The sequence below is a fragment of the Trachemys scripta genome, chromosome 4 (assembly GCF_013100865.1).
Source record: "Trachemys scripta elegans isolate TJP31775 chromosome 4, CAS_Tse_1.0, whole genome shotgun sequence".
NCBI classification, from domain to species: domain Eukaryota; kingdom Metazoa; phylum Chordata; order Testudines; family Emydidae; genus Trachemys; species Trachemys scripta.
In genome coordinates, this window is record NC_048301.1 from 66,097,666 (window position 1) to 66,118,503 (window position 20,838).

The following is a 20,838-nucleotide window of genomic DNA, read 5'->3' on the forward strand; positions in this document are numbered from 1 at the left end:
GTGTCTGAAGTAGAAGTTGAAGTGTAACTCTCTGCTACACCCTTTGACACAAGAATTATGCTCTGGGACACGGAGCGGGTTCCGGTTTAATTAATTTATTTATTTTAAGTTCCAAAAAAGTGTGGCCAGAGTGTCTTTTCGGGGCTATGGCCAGGTCAAGGCAATGCAAGACCCTGGGCACACCATGACACAGGCCCACTCCCCTCCATGGCTTCACTCCTGCAGACCCAACCCTGTAGTGGCGGAGGGGGGGCTGTCTCCCCTTAGAAGCAGGGGCAGTAGCATGGACCCCCTTCCTCCCTGCAGGAGCAGCAGTGGGGTGCCCCCCTCATAAGCAGCTGGAATGGTTATCCCCCTAGAGAGACCAGGGTAGCAGGAAGAGAAGCTTCCCCAGGATGTACTGCTTGGTGGATAGTCAGGGCTCAGTGCACTCTTCTCTTACAGCCACATACACAATCTTCTGCTGGAGTGGTGTTGGCAGGGCTCCTAGAGCCGTAGGTCTTAACATCCCATTGAGATGCATGGAGCAGTTCACCTCACAGAGCTGTTGCTTCAGGCTGTTTGTGGACTACAGCAGAAATCACTGCGTTAAGCACACTTTATCTCAGAGAACTGAAAATTGTGGGCTAGATTGTGACTTTGGGCACAGCCCAGAACAAGGGGGAGGGAGGATCAGTGCAGGAGTAGCCCCAGGAAGCCTCCGTGTCACATAAGTCTTTCCTACTTCTCACTTGCTTCTCAGAACAGGGAGTCTATACCACTCCAGCTCAGCAACTCTGGTCAGTAAATATGGGGGATGGATCCAAGGCAAGGCTGCACCTATTCTGTGTCCCTCCTGCCCATCTTTGCTGGGAGGCAGTAAATGGGTGAATAGCCTACTGCCTGAACCCAACAGCTGAATATTTCAGATTGGCAAAGACCTTGAGTGAACCAGTGGGCAGGTGTGAAGTCACAGCCACAACAGGCTACACAGGGTCTCAGGACTGCAGCAAATGGGTGGAGAACTCCCTCCACTGCCTGATTAGGTTACATTGTGTAGGATCGAAGCCCTTCCTTTAAGGAGCAAGGGGAACATGGCAAGGCAGACACTTAACTTGATTTCATGCAAACAGGGAGTTATCTGTCAGCTTAGATCACACAGAGATGGCCAAGGTGGAATAGTAAAGCAGGACTGAGAGCTGATGGCTCAGTCAATCCCTCAGAGATGCAATGCACTCCAAACCATCAAGAGTTAAACTCTGAGGGAAACATGCTGACTACTTCCTAGCTTGTGAATGAGAGTCATGACCAACTGGTGCCACTCCTGACGGAAAGAGCCATGCTTCACTGCGTGAAGGAATCTTCCCTTCTTCCTTCAAACACGCAATAGTCTGACCAATACTGACGAACCCATACTTCAGTCCTAGCTACACAGTGCCCAGTATCTAACTTCCCATGCCCGAGCAAGCTCACAGAGAGGCTAGCAAAAGGCCACAAGCCCCTCTAACTGAAGCTAACAGTCTAAACCCAGCTCAGTCTGGGTTCAGGTCAGGACATGGAACTGAAACCTCCTTAGTGTCACTGATGGATGATCTCCTCCTGTCAATGGACACAGAGAGGACACTCCTTCATTCTCATCCTCTGGGATCTCTCTGCAGCATTCAATGCTGTTGACTATCAAATTCTGCTATCTCACCCAAGAGAAGTGGCAGAGATCCAGGGTAATGCATGAAAATGGTTTGAGTTCTTCCTGGAGGGACACACCCAAAAAGCAGTGATGGGAAAAGGCATCTCCACCACTAGACCACTCACTTGTGGAGTCCTGCAACGATCAGTTCTCTCTCCAGTCCTTTTCACACTGACATGTAAGCACTAGTGAAATGGTCAGACGACATGGACTCAAGTGCCAACAATATGCAGATGACACACAGCTCTACCTATCCTTCACCGCACAGGAGCACACCACCACCACTACCACGTTGGCTCAGTGCATGGATGATATCAGCTCATAGAGGAACAGCTAGCTGAAGCTGAATCTTAGCAAGACAGCGGTGATACTGGTGGATACAGGAAAGTATTTTGAAGAGCTTGCAACCAAGTGCAGTTTTCATTGGTTGAAGATACACACCCACAATAGGTCAATTCAGTCCATAGTCTAGCAGCACTCTGATTTCACACTGATGCTAAGCTCTCGCATAGCAGTATCTGCGAGTAACGCTTTCTACTAGCTCTGCTTGGCTAGAAGACTTCATCCTATCCTGGTGGATGAAGACCTGGCTTCAATTATTCATGCCTTTGTCACCTGTCGGCTGGACTATGGCAATGAGATACAGCTAGGTATGAAACCTTTAGCACTTAGGAAACTCCAACTAGTTCAGAACACTGCAGCACACCTGAGCAACACAGGCTACTGCAAACATATCAAACTTGCCTCTGCTCCCTACACTGGCTTTGCATAGAATTTCAAATCAAGTTCAAGGTCTCGCTCCTTATCTTCAAAGTGCTCTGTGGACTAGCCAAGGCTATCCAAAAGATTGTCTGAAGCTCCATAAAGGCTGCGATTGACAATTCTGTTCCTCTGGTACAATGGAACTCTCAACAATAAGAGTAAAGCTCATCTATGCAGGAGACAGAACTTTCTCTAGCGGTGGTCTGAGACTATGGAATGAATTCCACCAGGAACAAAGGACCACCACAAACCTCACCACTTTCTGCTGTAAGTGCAAGGTGCATTACTTTGGCACTGCCTTCTCTAATATAAACACATAGCAACAGGTATATATAAAATATAAAGACACACCCTACCACAAGACATCACTGCACACGTTTCTCCCTCTGGGGAGAGGCGGCAAGAACAAATAACATGTGACAGTCATGATGCTTAATGCACTACTGGAAGGTGCTCTGACACTAAGGTGATAAGCATTTATAAAAACGTCTATAGAATAGTGAAGGATGGTTCTTTGATTGCTGACCCAACTGCTTCTCTCGATAGGTCTTAGGGAACTAGATCACTGGACATGAATAGTGGATTTCTGCAGCCTGCAGTTCAGAGGCAAGAGAGGTTGCTGTTGTCAGTGGTGCAGAACTTTCCAAGTGAAAGCCTGCTACCAACTGGCTGTGAGCAAATGCATGCTGGTATTATGCAATCGGATGGCACAGGGAAGGGGGAGGGGATTTGTGGGCAGCGGTTAATAAAGCATCAGCCTTAGTAGGGCAGAGTTGTAACACATCCAACCCTAATATGCGTGGCAAAGGGAAACATAAGCACGTTTGCTGATTTTCAAAGACGTTTTGTTTTACACAAAAGGTTCCTGCTTCTTCATCTGTGCCTGCAGGGAAGTAAGTCATAGAATGCTGAATCTGTGATGTCACAATGACCTCCATGGCAACAGACTGAGCAGTCAAAGACAGGATTTTGACTACACTTTTAATGATGGAAAAAAAGGAAAAGCTGGGGCTGTGTGAGGCAGGGGTGAGAACTTCCTAATGGGCATCCATGATCTTCACTGCAAAGCAGAGCCTGGATGCCTATGCAAACAGGTGGAAACAATGAGGAGGAGCTAGCACAAGGTCAACAACTAGCTCCCTAGATCCCCAGGTGCTGTTATATAACAGATCTCCATCTAGCAGCACATAACCAGTTGCAGTTATTGCCACAGGGATGGTGCACAGTAGTGAATAGCTTTGGGATACTATGATAGGAAGTTAATCAGGATGATTATTTAATCCTAGATGCCACAATAGTCTTCAGGGCCCCATTGTGCTGCATGCTGTACAATTACATACTAAAACCTGAGTCCCTAACCTCAAGAATTTACAATCTATGAAGACAAGTGAGATAAAAGAGGTGAGGGATGTCAGACATGTACAGTTTGTATAGACATTTGCTTTTTAAAAATTATAAACGGGGGAAATACATGTAAATTGGCTGATTTCCTGTCGGCAGTCACAGCGGAGGAGAGATGTAATGAAAGAGAAGGTGGTTTGTACTATGGATCGGTTTGAGGGAGCATTGTGTGTGGAAGGGCACTGTGGAGGAGCACGACACAGAGACAGTGCTGTGAGAATCTGACAAAGGGGCAGATGCGGCTACCATTGTTGGCAGAGTGGAGGAATAGGGGACAGTATGATGAAAGAGAAGCAAGAAGGAACAGAGCTGTGAAAGGTCTTCAAGGTGAGAAAAAGCTTTAACTTGTGAAAGAGAGCCAGTGGAGGAATTCAAAGAGCAAGTGTCAAGGCTGGGCCGTGGGTGGCCTGTGTGCTTGGATCAGTTAACAAGTTGCAGTCATGAGATGAGTAGCAGAGTTGCGGTCAAACCAGGTATGATGCATTAGGGTTCAATCCAGACCAGTGAGGAATTGTCACCGTCTGCCCTGCCTCTCTGTGTGCCTGCAAGGCTATGCTGCTGTGACTCACAGCCTTGCAACAACAGTCAGCACAGATGGCATGCAAGTCACACTCTTGCTTCCATTACCCAGTTACTGGTTGCAGAATGACCCAACCCCAACCCTCCCCCCACATCCCAAATTTTTGCAAAACTGTCTCCTTGCAGTCTCCAGTCCTCTCCTGGAACACTCAGAGAAGTTATGAAGTTTGTTGTTCCTTTAAAGAGACAACCACATCAAAGTTCATTAATTTACTAGGGGTATGACAAACTCTTTTTTTCAATCACAGCTCTGAATTGGTTTAGATAAAAAGTAAAACAAGTTTATTTTAAAAAGGGACATAGAATTAATAAAAGATAAAAAGGGTTACAAACAAACAAGTAAAAATTTGCTTCTAAAACTTATTTTCAACAAGTTACGATCTTCGCCTAAGCAGACTTCTCACCTAAACTCAGTTCCCAGAGACTTATCAGAGGGTTATTTGTTCAGAGAAGTTGGTGATGAATCAGCTATAAAAATTCACAAAGCGCAGGAAGCACTGAAGTTCTCTGAGGTCCAGGGTGCTGTCCAGCTGTAGATGACCTCAATCTTCTGTGATTCCGTCACAGAATATAACATAACCTAAAAATTTGGCAGTGGCCTGATCCAAGGTGCACTTCTCTAGTTTGGCATACAGTTATATGCATCCACAGCCTCTCCAGGGTGGACCAGACATGAATGGTAGTGCTGCTCAGGGCGCTCAGAAAACACCAGTATATCATCAAGGCAGATAATCAGGAATTGATCCAGGATGTCCATAAACACACCATTTAAGAAATAATGGAACGTTGTGGGGGCACTGGTTAAGCCAAATGGTATTACTAGATATTCAAAGTGCCTATGTTGGGCACAAAAAGTGATCTTCCATTCATCCCAAGACCTTATGCACACTAGATTGTGTACCCCCCGAAAATCTAGTTTAGTGAAGATCTTGGCAGTCCTCAGGTGGTCCAACAATTCCAGGATGAGGGGCAGAGGGTACCGGTTATGAATAGATACCTGGCTCAGTGTGCGATAGTCTATGCAGAGGTGTAGTGACCCATCCTTTTTTCGCACAGCGAGGACTCTGAATGAAACACTATGAGGTTTTCCTGGATTTACGTGCATAGGACTCCAGCTCTGGTTCAGATATGGTGTATAACTGTTCACTGGGCACCTTTGCTCCGGTTGTAGGTCTATTGGACAGTCATAGTTCCTATGTGGGGATAGTGAATCTCTGTTTTTCCTTTCAAATATATCCATGTAGTCTCAGTATTTGTCAGGGAGGCTGGGGTTCTAGTCTAGATCCTCCCCCGTTCTGGTTAGCCCCCCCTCGTCCAGAGTTTCGCTTTTGAGGGTCTTAAAAAATCCAGGGACCAGAGTGCAGGTCACCTGGTGGGGGAGGTGTTGGTCAATTTGTTGAAGGCAAGCTTTCCAGCAAAATTCGCAGGGGACGCTAATGCTGCTCCGCTGCTGGGAGATACATGAGTCATGCCAAGAATTACCGGGAAGAATAGAGAGCGGATCACATCAAAACTTATTATTTCCTGGTGTCCTACCACTGTGGCAGATAAGGGGACAGTCTTTTGGGTCACTGGTCCTGGTGACAGGAATGACTCATCAATCATCTCCACCAGATCTGGTGTGGGTTTTGGCCGGAAAGGGATCTGGAGGGTTTGGGCTGCCTTAGTGTCTATAAAGTTGGCAGCTGCCATGTTGTCTATCATTGACAGTTGCAGAGGAATCTGCCTTGCCTCCCTCAAGACCTGTAATCACTGCACCACCTGGAAATGCGGGGAGACCCCATGGTTACCAGAACAGGTTCCATTCGGGAGTTAGGGAATGATTCCAGAACCTAGCACCTTGGTGTTGTCCAGGCTGCACCCTGGGCAACCGGAGTGAGTGAAGGACCCGCTGCCGAAGTGCCGCTAGGGCAAGAGCCTGGGCTGGTCTGTTTCCCAAGCTCTTTCGAGCTGGACAGGAGGCAAGGACATATCCTGGCCTCCCACAGAATGTGCCACTGACATTCTTTCTTCTCCGGGGTCATGCGTCATGGATGGATTCAGGACTCGGTTCTACAGGCATTGACATAGCGGGCGGACGTGGGGGCATCTGGCTAATCCCTCTTTCCTTCTCCGGCTCTTGCAGCCAAGAGTTGATGCACAGTGTGAGATCAATAAAGGCCTCTAGGCAGGTGGCATTTTCAGTGTGGGCTAGCTCACCTTTTGCATCCTCACTGAGTCCCCACCGGAACTGTGTAGTTAGGCTGCCTTATGCCGTTCAACATCATCTGCAAAGCACTGGAAGTGTGTGGTATAGGAGATGGCCAGCCCTTGCATCTCACACAGCTTCCGGAGCGGACGTGATGCTGTGCCATAAAGATGGTTGGGAAGGCTGGCAGGAAGATGTCCTAGTTGAAGAGCACTGGGCTGTTCTGCTCCAACCTGGGGAAGACCAGTCATGTGATTCACCAGTCACCAGAAGGCTCACTACTAGCCCCATCTTTCTCTGGTGTGTGGGGAACATTCAGGGGTGGAGCAGGAAGAGCAGCCTGTATTGGTTTAGGAACCCCCCATGTTCCTGATGGTCCCTGTCAATCCATTTGGGCCGTGGCACCACAGAAGCCCTGTTCAGGCAATAGGTGGTCTACTCAGACATGTAGTATAGCTGCTTCTCTCTGTGAGCATGTTAGCTGCTCATATAGGGTCTGAGCTTCGGCAGTGAGCTGCATCCCTGGGCCTGTGACTGTTTGCACAGGGTCTATGTTTTGGTTGCAAACTGCAGGCTTGGGTCTGTAGCGTGAGGTTCTCCGCTTACAAATGGATGACTCGGTCCTGCAGGTCCCACAGCCTCAGGGAAACTGCTGATCAGTGGGCGGTCTGCCCCTTCCATCTTCTATGAGGGTTGAATGGGGGGGGGGGGGGAAGGGGAAGAGGCTGAAGAGGGTCTGAAAATAACTGTCTGAGCCGGGCCATGGGTGGCTTATGTGCATGAGTCAGTTACCAAGTTGTGGTCATGAGATGAGTAGTGGAGTTGGGGTTAAGCCAGGTCAGGATGCAAGGAAGTCAGTGTTGGGTGCCAAGCTGCAGACAGGAGCCAAGTAGCAAAGCTGGGGTCAAGCCAGGGTCCAGAGTTGGAATCTGGGGTTCAGAGCAAAGCATGGTCTGGAGTGGAAGGAAGCAGGCAGTCTGCATCTTTGCTCAGACAGCTCTCTGTGATAGCTTCATGGTTTATATACCAGCATAGGCCAGTCAGTGGACTGCAGGGGGGAGCTGACACTCAAGCCCCAGTAGGCAGTACTTCTAGCTTCACATGATCCACCAGCAGAAACCTTGCCTGAGTTTCTGGTGGCAATGCGGAGAGGTCAGTGATCTGAAATCCTGCTGGTCTCGGGTTCTAGTCCTGCAAGCTCTTTACAGCAGGGTGATGTGGTGAGAGGATGTAAGACTCTGGAATAGTCACCTAAGTGAGTTGAAACCAAATGCATAGGTAGGTGTCTTCCATATCTGTGATTGTTCTTCACCTGTGAAGTTATGAAATATCACCAAAGAGAACGAAGAAAATGACTAGCCAGGTAAACTTTTGGTATAGATGGTCTTCATGTTATAGGTGTGATGTTGCACTCCATATGATTTTATGAAAATATGCTAATGAGTGTGAATATAATTAACTGGAATATGTTTCATGTAAAAGGTTTCTTGTAAGGTATCATTACAAAGCTTATAATCTACTGAGTGTGTTCATCCTATTTGTATAAATGTATCATTCTTGTATCTGAAACTAGAAATATGAAATATAACTCTTAGCAGAGCCATAACTAGGTATTTTTGTGCCCAAGGCAAGAATATAAAATTGCGCCCTGCCCCAGGGCCGGCTCTTCGGTGGCGGGTCCCTCAGTCCCTCTCTGAGGGAAGGGCCTGTCGCCGAAGAATGAATGAAGCGGCGACTTTAGAGCCTGTGATTTTGTGGGGGGTCTAACTCATAATTTTTGACTGCTTGGGATGGTAATGTTGCTTCCAAGATGGTCTTTGGTTCCAGTCCAGTTCCAAACCAGAGAGGGACTCACAGGTTAAGAGAGGAGGGAGGTGCTGGATATCAGCAGTGGCCACTAGGGATCAACATGTGTCTTGAGAATGCTGGGAGTTCAGGTTTGCAGGGCAGGGTCAGGGGTGTCAGGTTTATAGAAATTTTGGTCGTGCCCAGAACACGCCCCACCCAAACTCCATCCCCCCACCCGCCCAAGGCTCTGGGAGGGAGTTTGGGTGAGGGAGGAGGTCTGGGGTGCAGGCCCTAGGCTGGGACAGGGGATTGGGGTGCAGGCTCTGGGAGGGAGTTTGGGGATGGGAGGGGGTGCAGGTTCTGGGAGGGAGTTTGGGGATAGGAGGGGTGCAGGGGTGAGGGCTGAGTTGTGGCTTCAAATGAGGGGTTTGGAGTGTGGGGGGGCACAGGGCAAGAGTAGGGGTAAGGGCTCTGTCTGGGGCTGGGAATGCGAAGTTTGGGGTGTGGGAGGGGCTCAGGGCGAAAATAGGAGTGTGGGGGGTGAGGGCTCTGGCTGGGGCTGGGGATGAGGTGTTTGGGGTGCTGGAGGGGCTCAGGCAGAGGGTGCAGTGGGGGGGTGAAAGCTCTGACTGGGGGTGTGGGTTCTGGGGTGGGGCAGAGCTGGGGATGAGCTTGGGGTGCAGGCAGGCTGCTCTGGGACAGGGGCCAGAGAGGACTCCCCCCAGCCCTTTCCCTGCTGGCAGCAGCAAGCTCTGGGGGAGAAGTCCCCCTTTCCTGCTCCCCCCCAGCAGCACACTCACCGCCACCACTGTCACTGCATGTGCTCCTAGGGTCCCTCTCAGGTCCAGGAATCACCCTCGCCTCCTCTGTGGTGGGTGCAGGAGGTGCTGCGTGCGCCTCCTCCCCTGCTGTTGCCCCTGACTGTAGCCTCACTGGGGGTGAGAGATGGGGCTGCCTCCTTGCCCAGCATGGGGCAGGAGCAGTAACTGTGGGCAGGGGGGAGGGCTGTAATGCTGGAGGATCCCATTGGAAAATGAAAGGGTCTGAGGGGGAAGGGCAGGCTCAGAGTCAGTCTGCCCTGGCAGTGGAGTTGGGGGGCACTAGGACCCTGCGGCAGCAGTTGCTGCAGGGGAGAGACAGGGACTTTCTGCTCCTTTTTTTTTTTTCCTCTACCACTTTCTGCGCCCCCTCCCCCTCTTGGCTTTGTGTGCCAGAGGCAAGTGCCTCACCCACCTCGCCCTTGTTATGGCACTGACTCTGCGGTCCTATTGTAATTATGCAAAGTGTGGGCAATTAATGGTGGTTTGGAATCTTGATGGCTCCCATTAACCAGGACAATTGACTGTAGTTGGCTCTGTTTATTTGCAAGCCTTCCTGTGAGTCAGGCCAGGAAGAATGAAGGCTTGGGGTCTCCCAGGACATGTGACCATGTCACCTGGTACTGGAATCCATCTTAAACCTGGTGCTTTTCCCTTTAGAAGGAGGCGTGGGGACCCAGAGAGACAAAAGATTCTCGCCTTGTGCCAAAGCTATAAAAGGGGGTAGAACAGAACAAAGGGGGGCTGCAGTCATGAGAAATCCCCTAGCTACCACCTGAGCTAGAACTAACAAGGACTGCATCGGGGAAAGGATTGGGCCCAGAGTAGGAAGAAGTCTAGTCTGTGAAAGAAGCTTATTGGAACATCTCTGAAGGTGATATTTATATGTAATCAGTTTCTTAATGTATTAGGCTTAGACTTGCATGTTTTTGTTTTATTTTGCTTGGCAACTTACTTTGCTCTGTCTATTATTACTTGGAACCACTTAAATCTTACTTTTTATATTTAATAAAATCACTTTTTGCTTATTATTAATTAACCCAGAGTAAGTAATCAATACCTGGGGGAGCAAACAGCTGTGCATCACTCTCTCTATGAGTGTTATAGAGGGCAGACAATTTATGAGTTTACCCTGTATAAGCTTTATACAGAGTAAAACGGATTTATTTGGGGTTTGAATCCCATTGGGTGCTGGGTGTCTGGGTGCGAGAGACAAGAGCACTTCTTAAGCCATTTTCAGTTAAGGCTGCAGCTTTTGGGGGACGTGGTTCATACCTGGGTCTGTGTTTGCAGCAGGCTAGCATGTCTGGCTCAACAAGATAGGGTACTGAAGTCCCAAGCTGGCAGAGAAAACGGGCTCAGAGGTAGTCTCAGCACACAAAGTGACAGTCCCAAGGGGGGTTCTGTGACCCAATCCGTCACAATAGGCTTGCTTCATTTATAAAGTTCCTCCCTTTATTAGATTTCTTGTTTTCTAAACTCCATGCCACTGTTTAGAACAGTGGTCCCCAAAGCGTGGGGAGTGCAGAAGAACGTTCAGGGAGACATGGACCAGCCCCCAAAGGGGGCAGGAAGGGAGCACCACCCAGCCCCGCTCTGCCCCCAGCTACACTCTGGCTCCGGCCCCATCCCCACCCCCAGCTGGGGCCCTGGCTTTGGCTTCTGGCCCAGTTCCCAGTCCCATCCCCAGGGGGACACGGACAGATTACATTATGGGGGAGGAAGGGTATAACACAAAAAGTTTGGGGACTCCTGGTTTAGAGTATGATAGCTCTGTTCAATGTATTCAATACATTATTACCACTAGCTGGCATGTTTTAGGGTGGGATCAACTCACGTGTGAACGAAGAGGCTATTCGTAAAGGGAGGCTTTATTATATTTGGAGCACATTGTGTCAGGACAGTCAGGAGAAGTTTGGCACTCAGAGGTGTGATCGAAGCACAAGGCTAGGAGCACTTCAGTCACTTCCTTGCTGTGTAAGTCACTGAACCTCCCTGTGCCTTAGTTTCTCATCTCTACAATGGGGATAATACTTCCTGCCTCACAGAGGGCTTATGAGGAATAATTAGCTCATGAATGTTAAGTGCTCTGAAGATGGGAAGTGCTCAATGTTATTCAAGGGACAGCTCAGCTACTTTGCAGAAGGACCTTGCTTTATGGGTTCCAGCACTATCAAAACCTTAGCGTCCACATTTAAAACAAACAAGAACACAGTGTGCGGTTTAAAACAATTGTAACTTTTTTGTTTTTTATCATTGGTTATTGCTGCTGCTACCTCCTTTCCACATTATTATTCAGTTGCACATAAAAGAAGAAACTGGTAGGGTGGCAAAATTTGACCTCACCTTTTTAATTATACCTCATCTCACGCATCCTTTGCTCTTCCTCTCCTCCTATCATTCTCCCTCATTAAGGCTGCATTTTAAGTGCAGAGCTTATTGGACTTGGGTGTAGAATCTTAACACAGTCCAGTCTGGTGTGATTCCAACCCCTGGCCCCACCCTACATAGGCTATTTATTAGAATACGAGGACGTGCAAGAGTATTTGTTGTGACTCACTGGGGGACAATTGCTGGAGGAAATTCCTGAACCGAATTTCAGAGGAGGATATGGTGACACTGACAGGAAAAGCTATTGTGAATCCCTTTCATTAAATATATCAGTGCACATCTCAAAGCAGGTGAGCAATCAACAAATCTTGAGCAGAAAAGTTGATCACTGCCCAGTGGTTTTGGTTGGACCTTCTGATTCTTGACATCCCCTGCTTGACTTTATTTTGAAAGTTTCATGCTGCTGCCTTACCACTAAATCTGCCTGCCCATTCCTCAGACACCAGCTAGCTGGGTTAACTTCTCCAGAGGGGAGTTGGACAGGATGTCCTGTGCATGCAGAACAAATGCAGCACATCACAGGCAGTTGGGCTGCTGTACAGTGAATAGGTGGCACATCAGCATTAATAGGCTTCTCTAAAAGATAAAAACAACTTGGGATGGGGGTGTCACTTTGGCTTGTAAAAGAATCTCCATTTTCAAATGCATTTTTGGGAGCCAAAGAATACACACACATTACTATGCACAGGTGTCTTTCCTTTCCTAAGCTATCAGTGACAGGTACTCTATTAGAAAGTTAGCAAGGGGCCAGAGAGCAGCTTACCTCCATCCAGATTTGGAGGAACTTTCATCCCATCCTTTTCATGCATATGTAACTCCATCTGCCTGAACAGGGATCTCCCTGCCACCCCAAACAAAATGGCAGAAGTATTTTACAGTAATGGCTCACAACATTGCCTCTCCCAAGATTGATATTACAGTGTTTGAGACATCATCTAAATACATCCAACACTCACCCAAGCAACATCCACTCCCTGCCTGTCTGCACCTATAACACCTTGGGCTGTGATCATATCATACCCTATAAATCAGAGGTTCTCAGATTCTATCATCATGTGGCCCAAAAGAGTTAACATCAGGCAACTAGCCAAGTCGTCTTTGATCATCAGCTAGGACATTGGTGATCTACAGACCACAGTTATAATCTAAACAGGGTTGGGTCTGCTCACCATTCAGAAGGGACTCCTTCCAAGGAAAACTGAGGAAGTGATAGTGGTGTTTGAGCTACTAGCTCACTGCCATCCAACAGCCAAATTCTGCCACCCCTATACATAATGAACAATAACTTCCTCACTGATTAGTTTTTTTTTTTTTATTTCAGTGGGACTCCTTCCAGAGCAACGTACTACTCATGATGAATACAAGTGGCAGAATCCAGCCTTACATCATCAACAAGCCAATACCCCAGTGTAGTGCTAGGGGGTTGCTATACTGCCAGAGGTGCCATCTTTTGGATTGGATAAAAAGGGAGGATCTGACGCATTCACAGTTATAAAAAACCACATGGCACTTTTTGCAAGAGTTAGGGATGCTACTGGCTAAATTGTATCTTGGATCATTACATTTGTAATACTTTGTAGCTATATAGTGCCTTCCAGTTGAGGATCCTAAACTGCTTTACCAACATTTTAATTAAGATATAAACCCTTATAATAAATTTAATTCATGTAATTAATTAAGCCTCCCAATACCTCTAAGAGATAGCAAGTAGTATTATCTTCATTTTACAGATGGGAAACTGAGGTTTAAGGAAGTGAAGTGATTTATTAAAGATGAAATAGCCAGCTAGTATCAGAGCCAGGCATAAAATCCAGATCTCCTGACTCCCAGCACTATGCCTAATCTACATGGCTATCCCCCGTCTCAACTGGAGAAGTTCTCTTTCCCCTGCCATGGCTGGATTGCAGTGTTTCTCCCATGCGGCCACAGCCTCCTGGACAGGCGGGGAGGGGAGGAGCAGTAGCTCCTCCCCCAGGGCTGCCAGCAGGGGTTGGGCCCAGCCCTCCTCTGGAGCCACAAATGCTAGAGGAGCAGACAGCTGGTGTGAGTTCCCCACCTTCCCAGGGGTGCTGGGGCTCAGGCTTCCAGCTTCAGCCCTGGGGTGACAGGTGCGAGGCTCTGGCTACAGAGCTTCGGGCTCCAATCCTGGGCTCCCCCATCACCCCTGGCCCCCACTGCTTCCCTACCCACCTCTCTATCCATGGCTTAATTCTCGCTTGCCAGGGCTGTGTAAGTCTGCTGTGAAAAACGATATTTGTATGTTTGTTAATATCACTTTTCACTGCCTCCCAGTTAGCTAGCAAGTCTGCTGTGAAAAGTGATGCATACAAATAATAGTTTTCACAGCAGCAGCCTTACTAACTAGCAAGTCTAAAAAAAAAAAAGTCAAAAAAGCAAAAGAAACAAGCATGTACAAAGCACCTTATTTTGTTTCTATTCTGTTTAGGTCCAGTAAAGAACAGACAAAACTGTACATTATTTTTATTACTGAGTCTGCAAAAAAATCATACATAAATAAATTACAATGATTTGGACACATGTTTGTGCACATATTTGTTTTTCCTAAAATTAAGCATTTTAGGAAAAACTGTCAGAGCGGCCACCAGCAAGAGTTGGTGGACGCACTCTAAGGCCACCAAAAAACGTCTTGTGAGAGCTCCTGGTCTAGGGTGTCTGCTATCGTAAGCAAACACTTGTCAGTTTCCCCATCATTGTTTCACACTCACTCATAACAAACATTAAAAATTATGCTACTCTTAGCATTTTGCTGTGTTCGGAAGGACTAAGACCTGTTCACCCCCCTCGAGGAGAAATAGCCCTTTTCACCATTGAAAACTGTTATGCAGTGTTGCTGGCACAGAATAGCTATTACCTTCTACCTCAGAGGTGGTTCAATATACGGTGTGTGAGTGATCCCCGTTTGTATGCGGTTCATAAAGCACTTAAGAGCCTTCTAGATAAAAGGTGTAGTATAAATGGAAGGGACAGTCATTAATGTATTAATGACATTTGGTGAGTTCAAATTTGCTGCATGCATTCCTCGTACATTTATTTTATTTTTTTAAATAATCTTTTACACAGGAAAGCTCAGCTCTAGTGCAGCATCAGGATTTCCCTGATGCTTCTGTTCTTTACTCTATTTTCATTTGGGCTGACTGAGGCAAAGAAGAGGTCAAGTGACTTGCTCAAGGTTGCAGACTGTCAATGAGTCATAATTAAATGTTTTCTTAAAGCTATGTTTGCCTTGTAATCATATGTTTATTCTACAGGGCTTTATGTTGTTGGTAGAATTTTTTTCTATCCTAGCAATTTCAAGGAACTTAAACTATGCTGCTGCTCTTGTTTTTGGTGAAATTGATCAGTAAGATTCATGATAAAAGGAGGTTTTTTGGCAGGCCTCTATAAAGCATTGCAACACTAAACTTCACAAATGTGATGAGTCCTTTTAAGGCCATCATACTGTTGTATCTTAAAAACCATAGTATTGCTAGTAGCTTAGTGCAAGAGATATTAGCAGTATTGCCAACTCCACACATTCAAAAATCATGAGGTTTCCCCTGCCCCAAATCATGAGATTGGAGTTTTTTAAATCTTTGATTTTTAGGGCAAATTTATTATTTTTATATTTATCATCTGGTTTTTGAGCCTTTAAGGTTAATGTTTTCCAGTTTTCTCCCCACTACCCCCAATGAGACTTAGAGACTTTTAAAAAAAAAAGAAAGAGAGAGTAATTGGATTGCATGACTCTCTAGGTGCTTGGGCTTAAGAAAACCACCAAATAGTGTAAGACACAATAAAACTGAAGGAGTTGAGAATACTGTATTACCGTGAATACTTACCCTAGCCTATGTGCTTCCCTGACTGGTACAGTCTCCCAAAAGTACAATATACAATGTAATGCATCCCTGAAACGGGAGAATGTAGTGGGCACATGAAAAATGACATTGCAAAAGCAAAGAAGGACTTCAAAAATGCTAAGCTTAGTGGAGAGATTGGAAGCACTAAAAAACCTGATAATAAGGACACTCAGGTGATAACCCTGAATTATACCAACAAAACTGCCTTACTCAGAATTGGTGCATACTCCTCTTAGGTGTATATTGCTAGCATAGCCCAAGCACTATGCAGATATTTATTTATTCTAAGTTTTTTGTTTTGTTTTGTTTTTAAAATACAATTCTAGTGCTCAGAAGCATAGTATCCTGTACCACCTCCTTACTTCCCCACACCAAATATATTGATTTCTGCCCTAATGGTATGTATTGTGTTGATGTCTCCTTGCTAGAGCCCTCTGGGTAAATAATTCAGTGGCTTCTGTTGGACCTCAATGTTACATGATAAAGTCCTACTGCTACACCTCTTGCTGTTTTCAACAGAGATTCTTTTAGTAACATCCTAATTCTTATGGCAGTTCAGGACCAGTTCCCCTTTACCTCACTCCTTTTCCTTTTGGACACCAGTTCAAAGAGAATCCTGTTAGAATTTGACCTCTAGAACTAGACTTGTAGTAGCGACATTGCAGTTTTCTGAGTGGAAACTCTCCACTTTAATATGTTGTGTATTATTTCAATGTTTACATTTTAAGACATTACATTGGGCAAATGTGAAATCATACACTTTGGAGCCAAATTCTGCTCTCTGTTACATACGTGCAATCACACTGAAAACACGAGTATAACAATTGTCCAAGTGTAACAGAGTAGAATTTGTCCTACTGTGGTGTCTTCACAAGGGAAACACTGCAGATGATTCTGGGGTTAATTATGCTCTTATGTGTTGAAACAATTTAAAGCTAAGTAAAATTTGTTTAAATCTAGATTAACCCGTAAATACATGTTCTCCTGTCTGATTGTATTAAAATCTCAAACAGTGGCAATCAGCAATGGTTAAAAAAAACAAAACACACCACAAACCAAACCAGAAACAATAAATAAATGAAATGGGACTATTATTATATCAGCAGAAATGGGATTGTAAAAATTTCCAGCAAGGGCAATTTGTATACTCAGCAGAAATATTAACAAAAAGGAAACATCTGTCTCTTCCAAACCCATTCACTTTCTAGATACATGCCTAGTTTATATCTCAGGACTGAGAGTGAAGGTATTTCTTGTTAGAAATGTTTTAAGACTAGGAACATATAAAACTGTATTAAGCTATTAGTGGTATTATGGGTTCTTTACAGAACACTGTCAATCTAAACAAGACTTACAAACATAGAGTAAGATGTTTGATTTGAACAAACATCCATGAACACAGATTTTTTTTAAGAGAGACAGAATTGCACTTAAGTAATTACAATATTATAGTGACACCTTTCTCTCCCCATATGCGATTTAAATAATAATTGAAGGAACCTAATAGATCCAATTAGAAAATGTGTTCTAAAAGGGGCCTAAATTCTGCCCTCAGTTACATTCAAACAACCCCATTGATTTCAGTGTATGTGCAGGGGTGTAAGTGAGGGTAGAAAACTAATCAATTTTTATTCCCCCATTTTTTTTCCAGCACTGCACAACACAACAAGAAGCAAAAAGCTAACCAGCTCTGCCTAGTCAAGCCAAGTGCAAAGTGAAGGTAATAGCTGATATGCTAATGTCCTGGCTGTGGACAAATTTTTGTCAAGGTAATGAGGAAACATCATTTTGGAAAGGAGTAGGATTTAGGGGGAAAGAGGGGAGAATCTAAAATTGTGCTTTTTTATTAACTCTTTCCCGTGTACACGAAAACAAGTTTTTTTGGTTTTGGAGGTTCCTAGTAAGTATAAAAAAAATAGCCTCCGATCTTGCAGTCCTTCCCCAAGCAAAGCTCCTGTTGAAGTCAACACAAGTTCTGTCTGAGTAAGGACTGCAGAATCAAACTATAAAGTAGTTTAACCCCTCCATACAGTATTCATTCAAAGCAGATGGGAGGAAGCCAAGTCAAATGCAGTGATGATCAAGCATCTATTGGCTAGTGTGGCATCTAGCTAGAACTACATTTTCTTTTAACTTTTATAGTTAAGAGATTTTTTTATATATCTAGTATCATTTGTGGTTGTCAAAATGATTTCCAGACGTTTCCTTTCTTACGCCAGAGGTTGTAGGACAACTCCCCCCCCATATTGTAAATTACAGGCAAGCTATGGTAAAAGGATTGAAGGCAATCTCAGGCTGAAGAAGAGACTGCTGTATAATCTTAGAGAATTCCTGAATTTTACTTTTTATGTATCTGAGCACTCTATACAAACATCATTCTGTTACCTCTCTTATCTCCCAGGGGTTATGAGGGATTAGTTATATTTTTAAACAGCTGTAAAAACATTAAAGTGCTTGTGTGCACATGTGTTGAATAGTAATAGTAGTAGTAGTAAGAATGCAGATGAACCCTAAAGAGAGGTGAGATTTTGATATGTGTTCTCTATATTTGCCAAGGAAGGACTGGCAGAATGCTACACCACTCCCAAATAGAACAGCAAAAATACTTCTCTCAAACATATGAAAATAATATTTCATACACACAAAAGGAATCACTGAGGGTACAATATATAGGGCCTTATTTTGCAGAGTAGACTATGTAATTCCTGGTTAATAATAAGAAATGGTGAGGAGGGGAAGGAGAAGGAAGACTATAAAGCAGACCCATAGTTCCCCCTAAGAAATGCCAAAGGCCCTTTGTTTTTGGTTTTATTTTGTTTAATATTTCCTGGAAATTCCAGTGTTTATTACAAAAAATTTAAAATGGGTGAAAATCATTACAAAAAATTAACTGTACTGTTTTCTGGGTAAATAGAGGGGTTAATATGGGAGATGGGAGGGTAGAAAAAAGCACCAAATAAAGAAAAGTATGAGTATTTAACGTAAAAGTAGTTTGAAGGCTGTGGTGTAGTGTATGAAAAGTACATTAACAGCACCTACACCTATGCCCACACATGCCTGTGCGTGTATCTTCTACAACACTGCCTTACTTTAAACAGCCTGCCATTTATACTTAGACTAATTTATTAACAGAAACACTCTTCCTAATATAACGTATTGGATTTTCTTAACAGAATCAGTATTTTCACTTATTGGAGGGGTCCAAAATTCGGGTAAAATGGGTAAAACCCGAATAACAGCAGTTGTAAAACCCGAGAATTTTTCAGCAAAAAATGGGAAAAAAAACTGCAAAGGAAGGAGGGCCTTAGAGCTCCCTGACCCACTACTGCTACTCTGCTGTAGTGCTCCTGGTGTGAGGGGCATGAAAGACGGGGGAGGGGAGAGGCACAGAAATCTTGTCATTGCGCCCTTGCTTTGCAAGCGGCGCTGGAAAGTCAGGCTAAAGCCCCAGCAGGGGCATGATCAGACACCCCCACCCCTGCACAAAGTTATTTATGGGCTGGGGGCAGGGTGCGAGGATCCCTGGGGCCAGCCCCCCCGGACACAGAGCAGAGGGGAACACAAGCCCCTGACAGCGCGCCCAGCCCCCGCTGACCTGCCAGGCTGTTGTAACAATCGATCTCGATGCTCTCCGCGCTCTGGCTCTGCTCCGCGGTGAGCTGGACCCCCGGGCTGGCGGCGCAGCTGGCGGAGGAGCTGGGCTCCGGCGGGGCCGGCGGCGGCAGCCCCTTCAGCTCCAGCAGCGCCCGGTGGTACTTGCCGATGGCCTCGCGGAATTTTTTGTCCTTGTAGCACTGCGCCCCTTGGCTCTTGAACTCCAGGGCTCGCTGGAGGAGCTCGCCGGGCTCCGCACCAGCCTGGGCTCCCGCGGCGCAGCGCCCTGCAGCGGGGCTCTGCCGCTCCATCCCCGCCACCCCCGCACTCCGCCGTCCGCCGGGCGGGAAATGGGCTTCAAGCCTCCGAGCAGCCGAACGCCCCAGCGCCGCGCTGCGCCGCCTCCCGCTGCCGGGCGCCGCTCCCCCGCCCGCGCCCTGCGGGCCGGCTGGTGCTGCCGCCTCCCCCGCGCACGGGGAGAGCGAGCGCCGGCTAACCCGGAAGGAGCCCGCCCCCCGCAGCCGAGAAGGATAGGGACAGGGGGTCCGGAGCAGCCGGGGGGAGGCTACAGCCTGGCGCCCTCATTAAAAAAATCAGACAAAAAGCCACCTTGTTGCTTTCTGCAGCCAGGCTCTTAAAGGCGCAAGCTCCAATTTCCTGGCCCTCCCGCGCGGGGGCGCTAATTGTACTGGAGGGTCTCACACTCGGTAGCTCCTGCAGGTCAAGTGCTGGACACCCTCTAGGGCCTCCCGGTATTCTGCCATTCCTCTCCCCTCCAAAGCTGCCTGTGTGCCCCCTTCCCTCCCATTTCAGGGACTTATGCCAAGCGCTCTGTGTTCCCCCCGTTCCTATTTTCCCCTCCCCATTTCCACTTTCTCCTCTTCGTCCCCAAAGACCCCGTTTTCCCCTCCCCACCTCCACTCCCCCTACTGGGTCCCTGCTTTCCCTCCCTCATTCCCTTGGGATTCCCTGCTTTGCCCTGCACACACCCACTCCCCCCACTCCAAGTCTCTACTTTGCCCCATCACCAAGTCCACTGGCTCCCACTATGCTTAGACCATTTCAGGACATTTTGGAATTGTTTGAATGTGGCATGTCAAAATTATTGCATTAGATAAATAGAGAAATGCCACTGAGCTGAGTCAAGTATCAGAGGGGTAGCCGTGTTAGTCTGGATCTGTAAAAAGCAACAGAGAGTCCTGTGGCACCTTTAAGACTGTTAGGACTCTGTTGCTTTTTACTGAGCTGAGTGTTAGAACTCCTTTTGCTCAGTCAGATATGGTGTTTGCATGATGTATCACGTAGAAATGAGACAGTGTGTGTGTGTAATTCAGTATTGCTAACCCTAGGCATTCAAAAATCACAGTACTCCCCTTGAAACATCTTCAAAGGGCCTGACTTGCAGAGGCAGGTGTTCAGCACTTTCTGTTGTCTCAGATTAGGCACCCCATAATTAAAAATACTCTCTGATTTAGAAATCAGAGGTGGAGGGCCTGTTTTTGTGTAACTTGGAAACTGGAGATGGACAGTGTGTGTCTTAATCATAGAAGTCAGAGGTGAAATGTGTGTGTGAAAAAACCCAAATTAAGGATGGAAAATTCCTATTGAGTCACATTTAGCCATCCAGTGGCAATACTGTCCAATGTCAATTCAAATTACTCGTGTAATCTCCTTTTAGATACATTTGATTGTAGTTTCATTTAAACCAAACCAGTGTATGCCACTGAATTTAGAATATTTACTTTGCTGGGGAAAGGAGAAGATAGTCCTAGCATGTCAACCACACTTTCTTTG

At 46.3% G+C, this 20,838-nt stretch overlaps 1 protein-coding gene across 1 annotated transcript in view; it reads right to left on the reverse strand.

The window, feature by feature from the left end:
- The window catches only part of TTC9 (tetratricopeptide repeat domain 9), a 42,103-nt gene extending 22,608 nt beyond the window's left edge, over window positions 1-19,495 (reverse strand). The window contains exon 1 of the mRNA XM_034769302.1: window positions 19,046-19,495. Coding sequence (XP_034625193.1) covers window positions 19,046-19,355 — 310 coding nt within the window. The 5' untranslated portion in view covers window positions 19,356-19,495. The remainder of the gene's footprint in view (window positions 1-19,045) is intronic.
- Window positions 19,496-20,838: the final 1,343 nt, after the last annotated feature.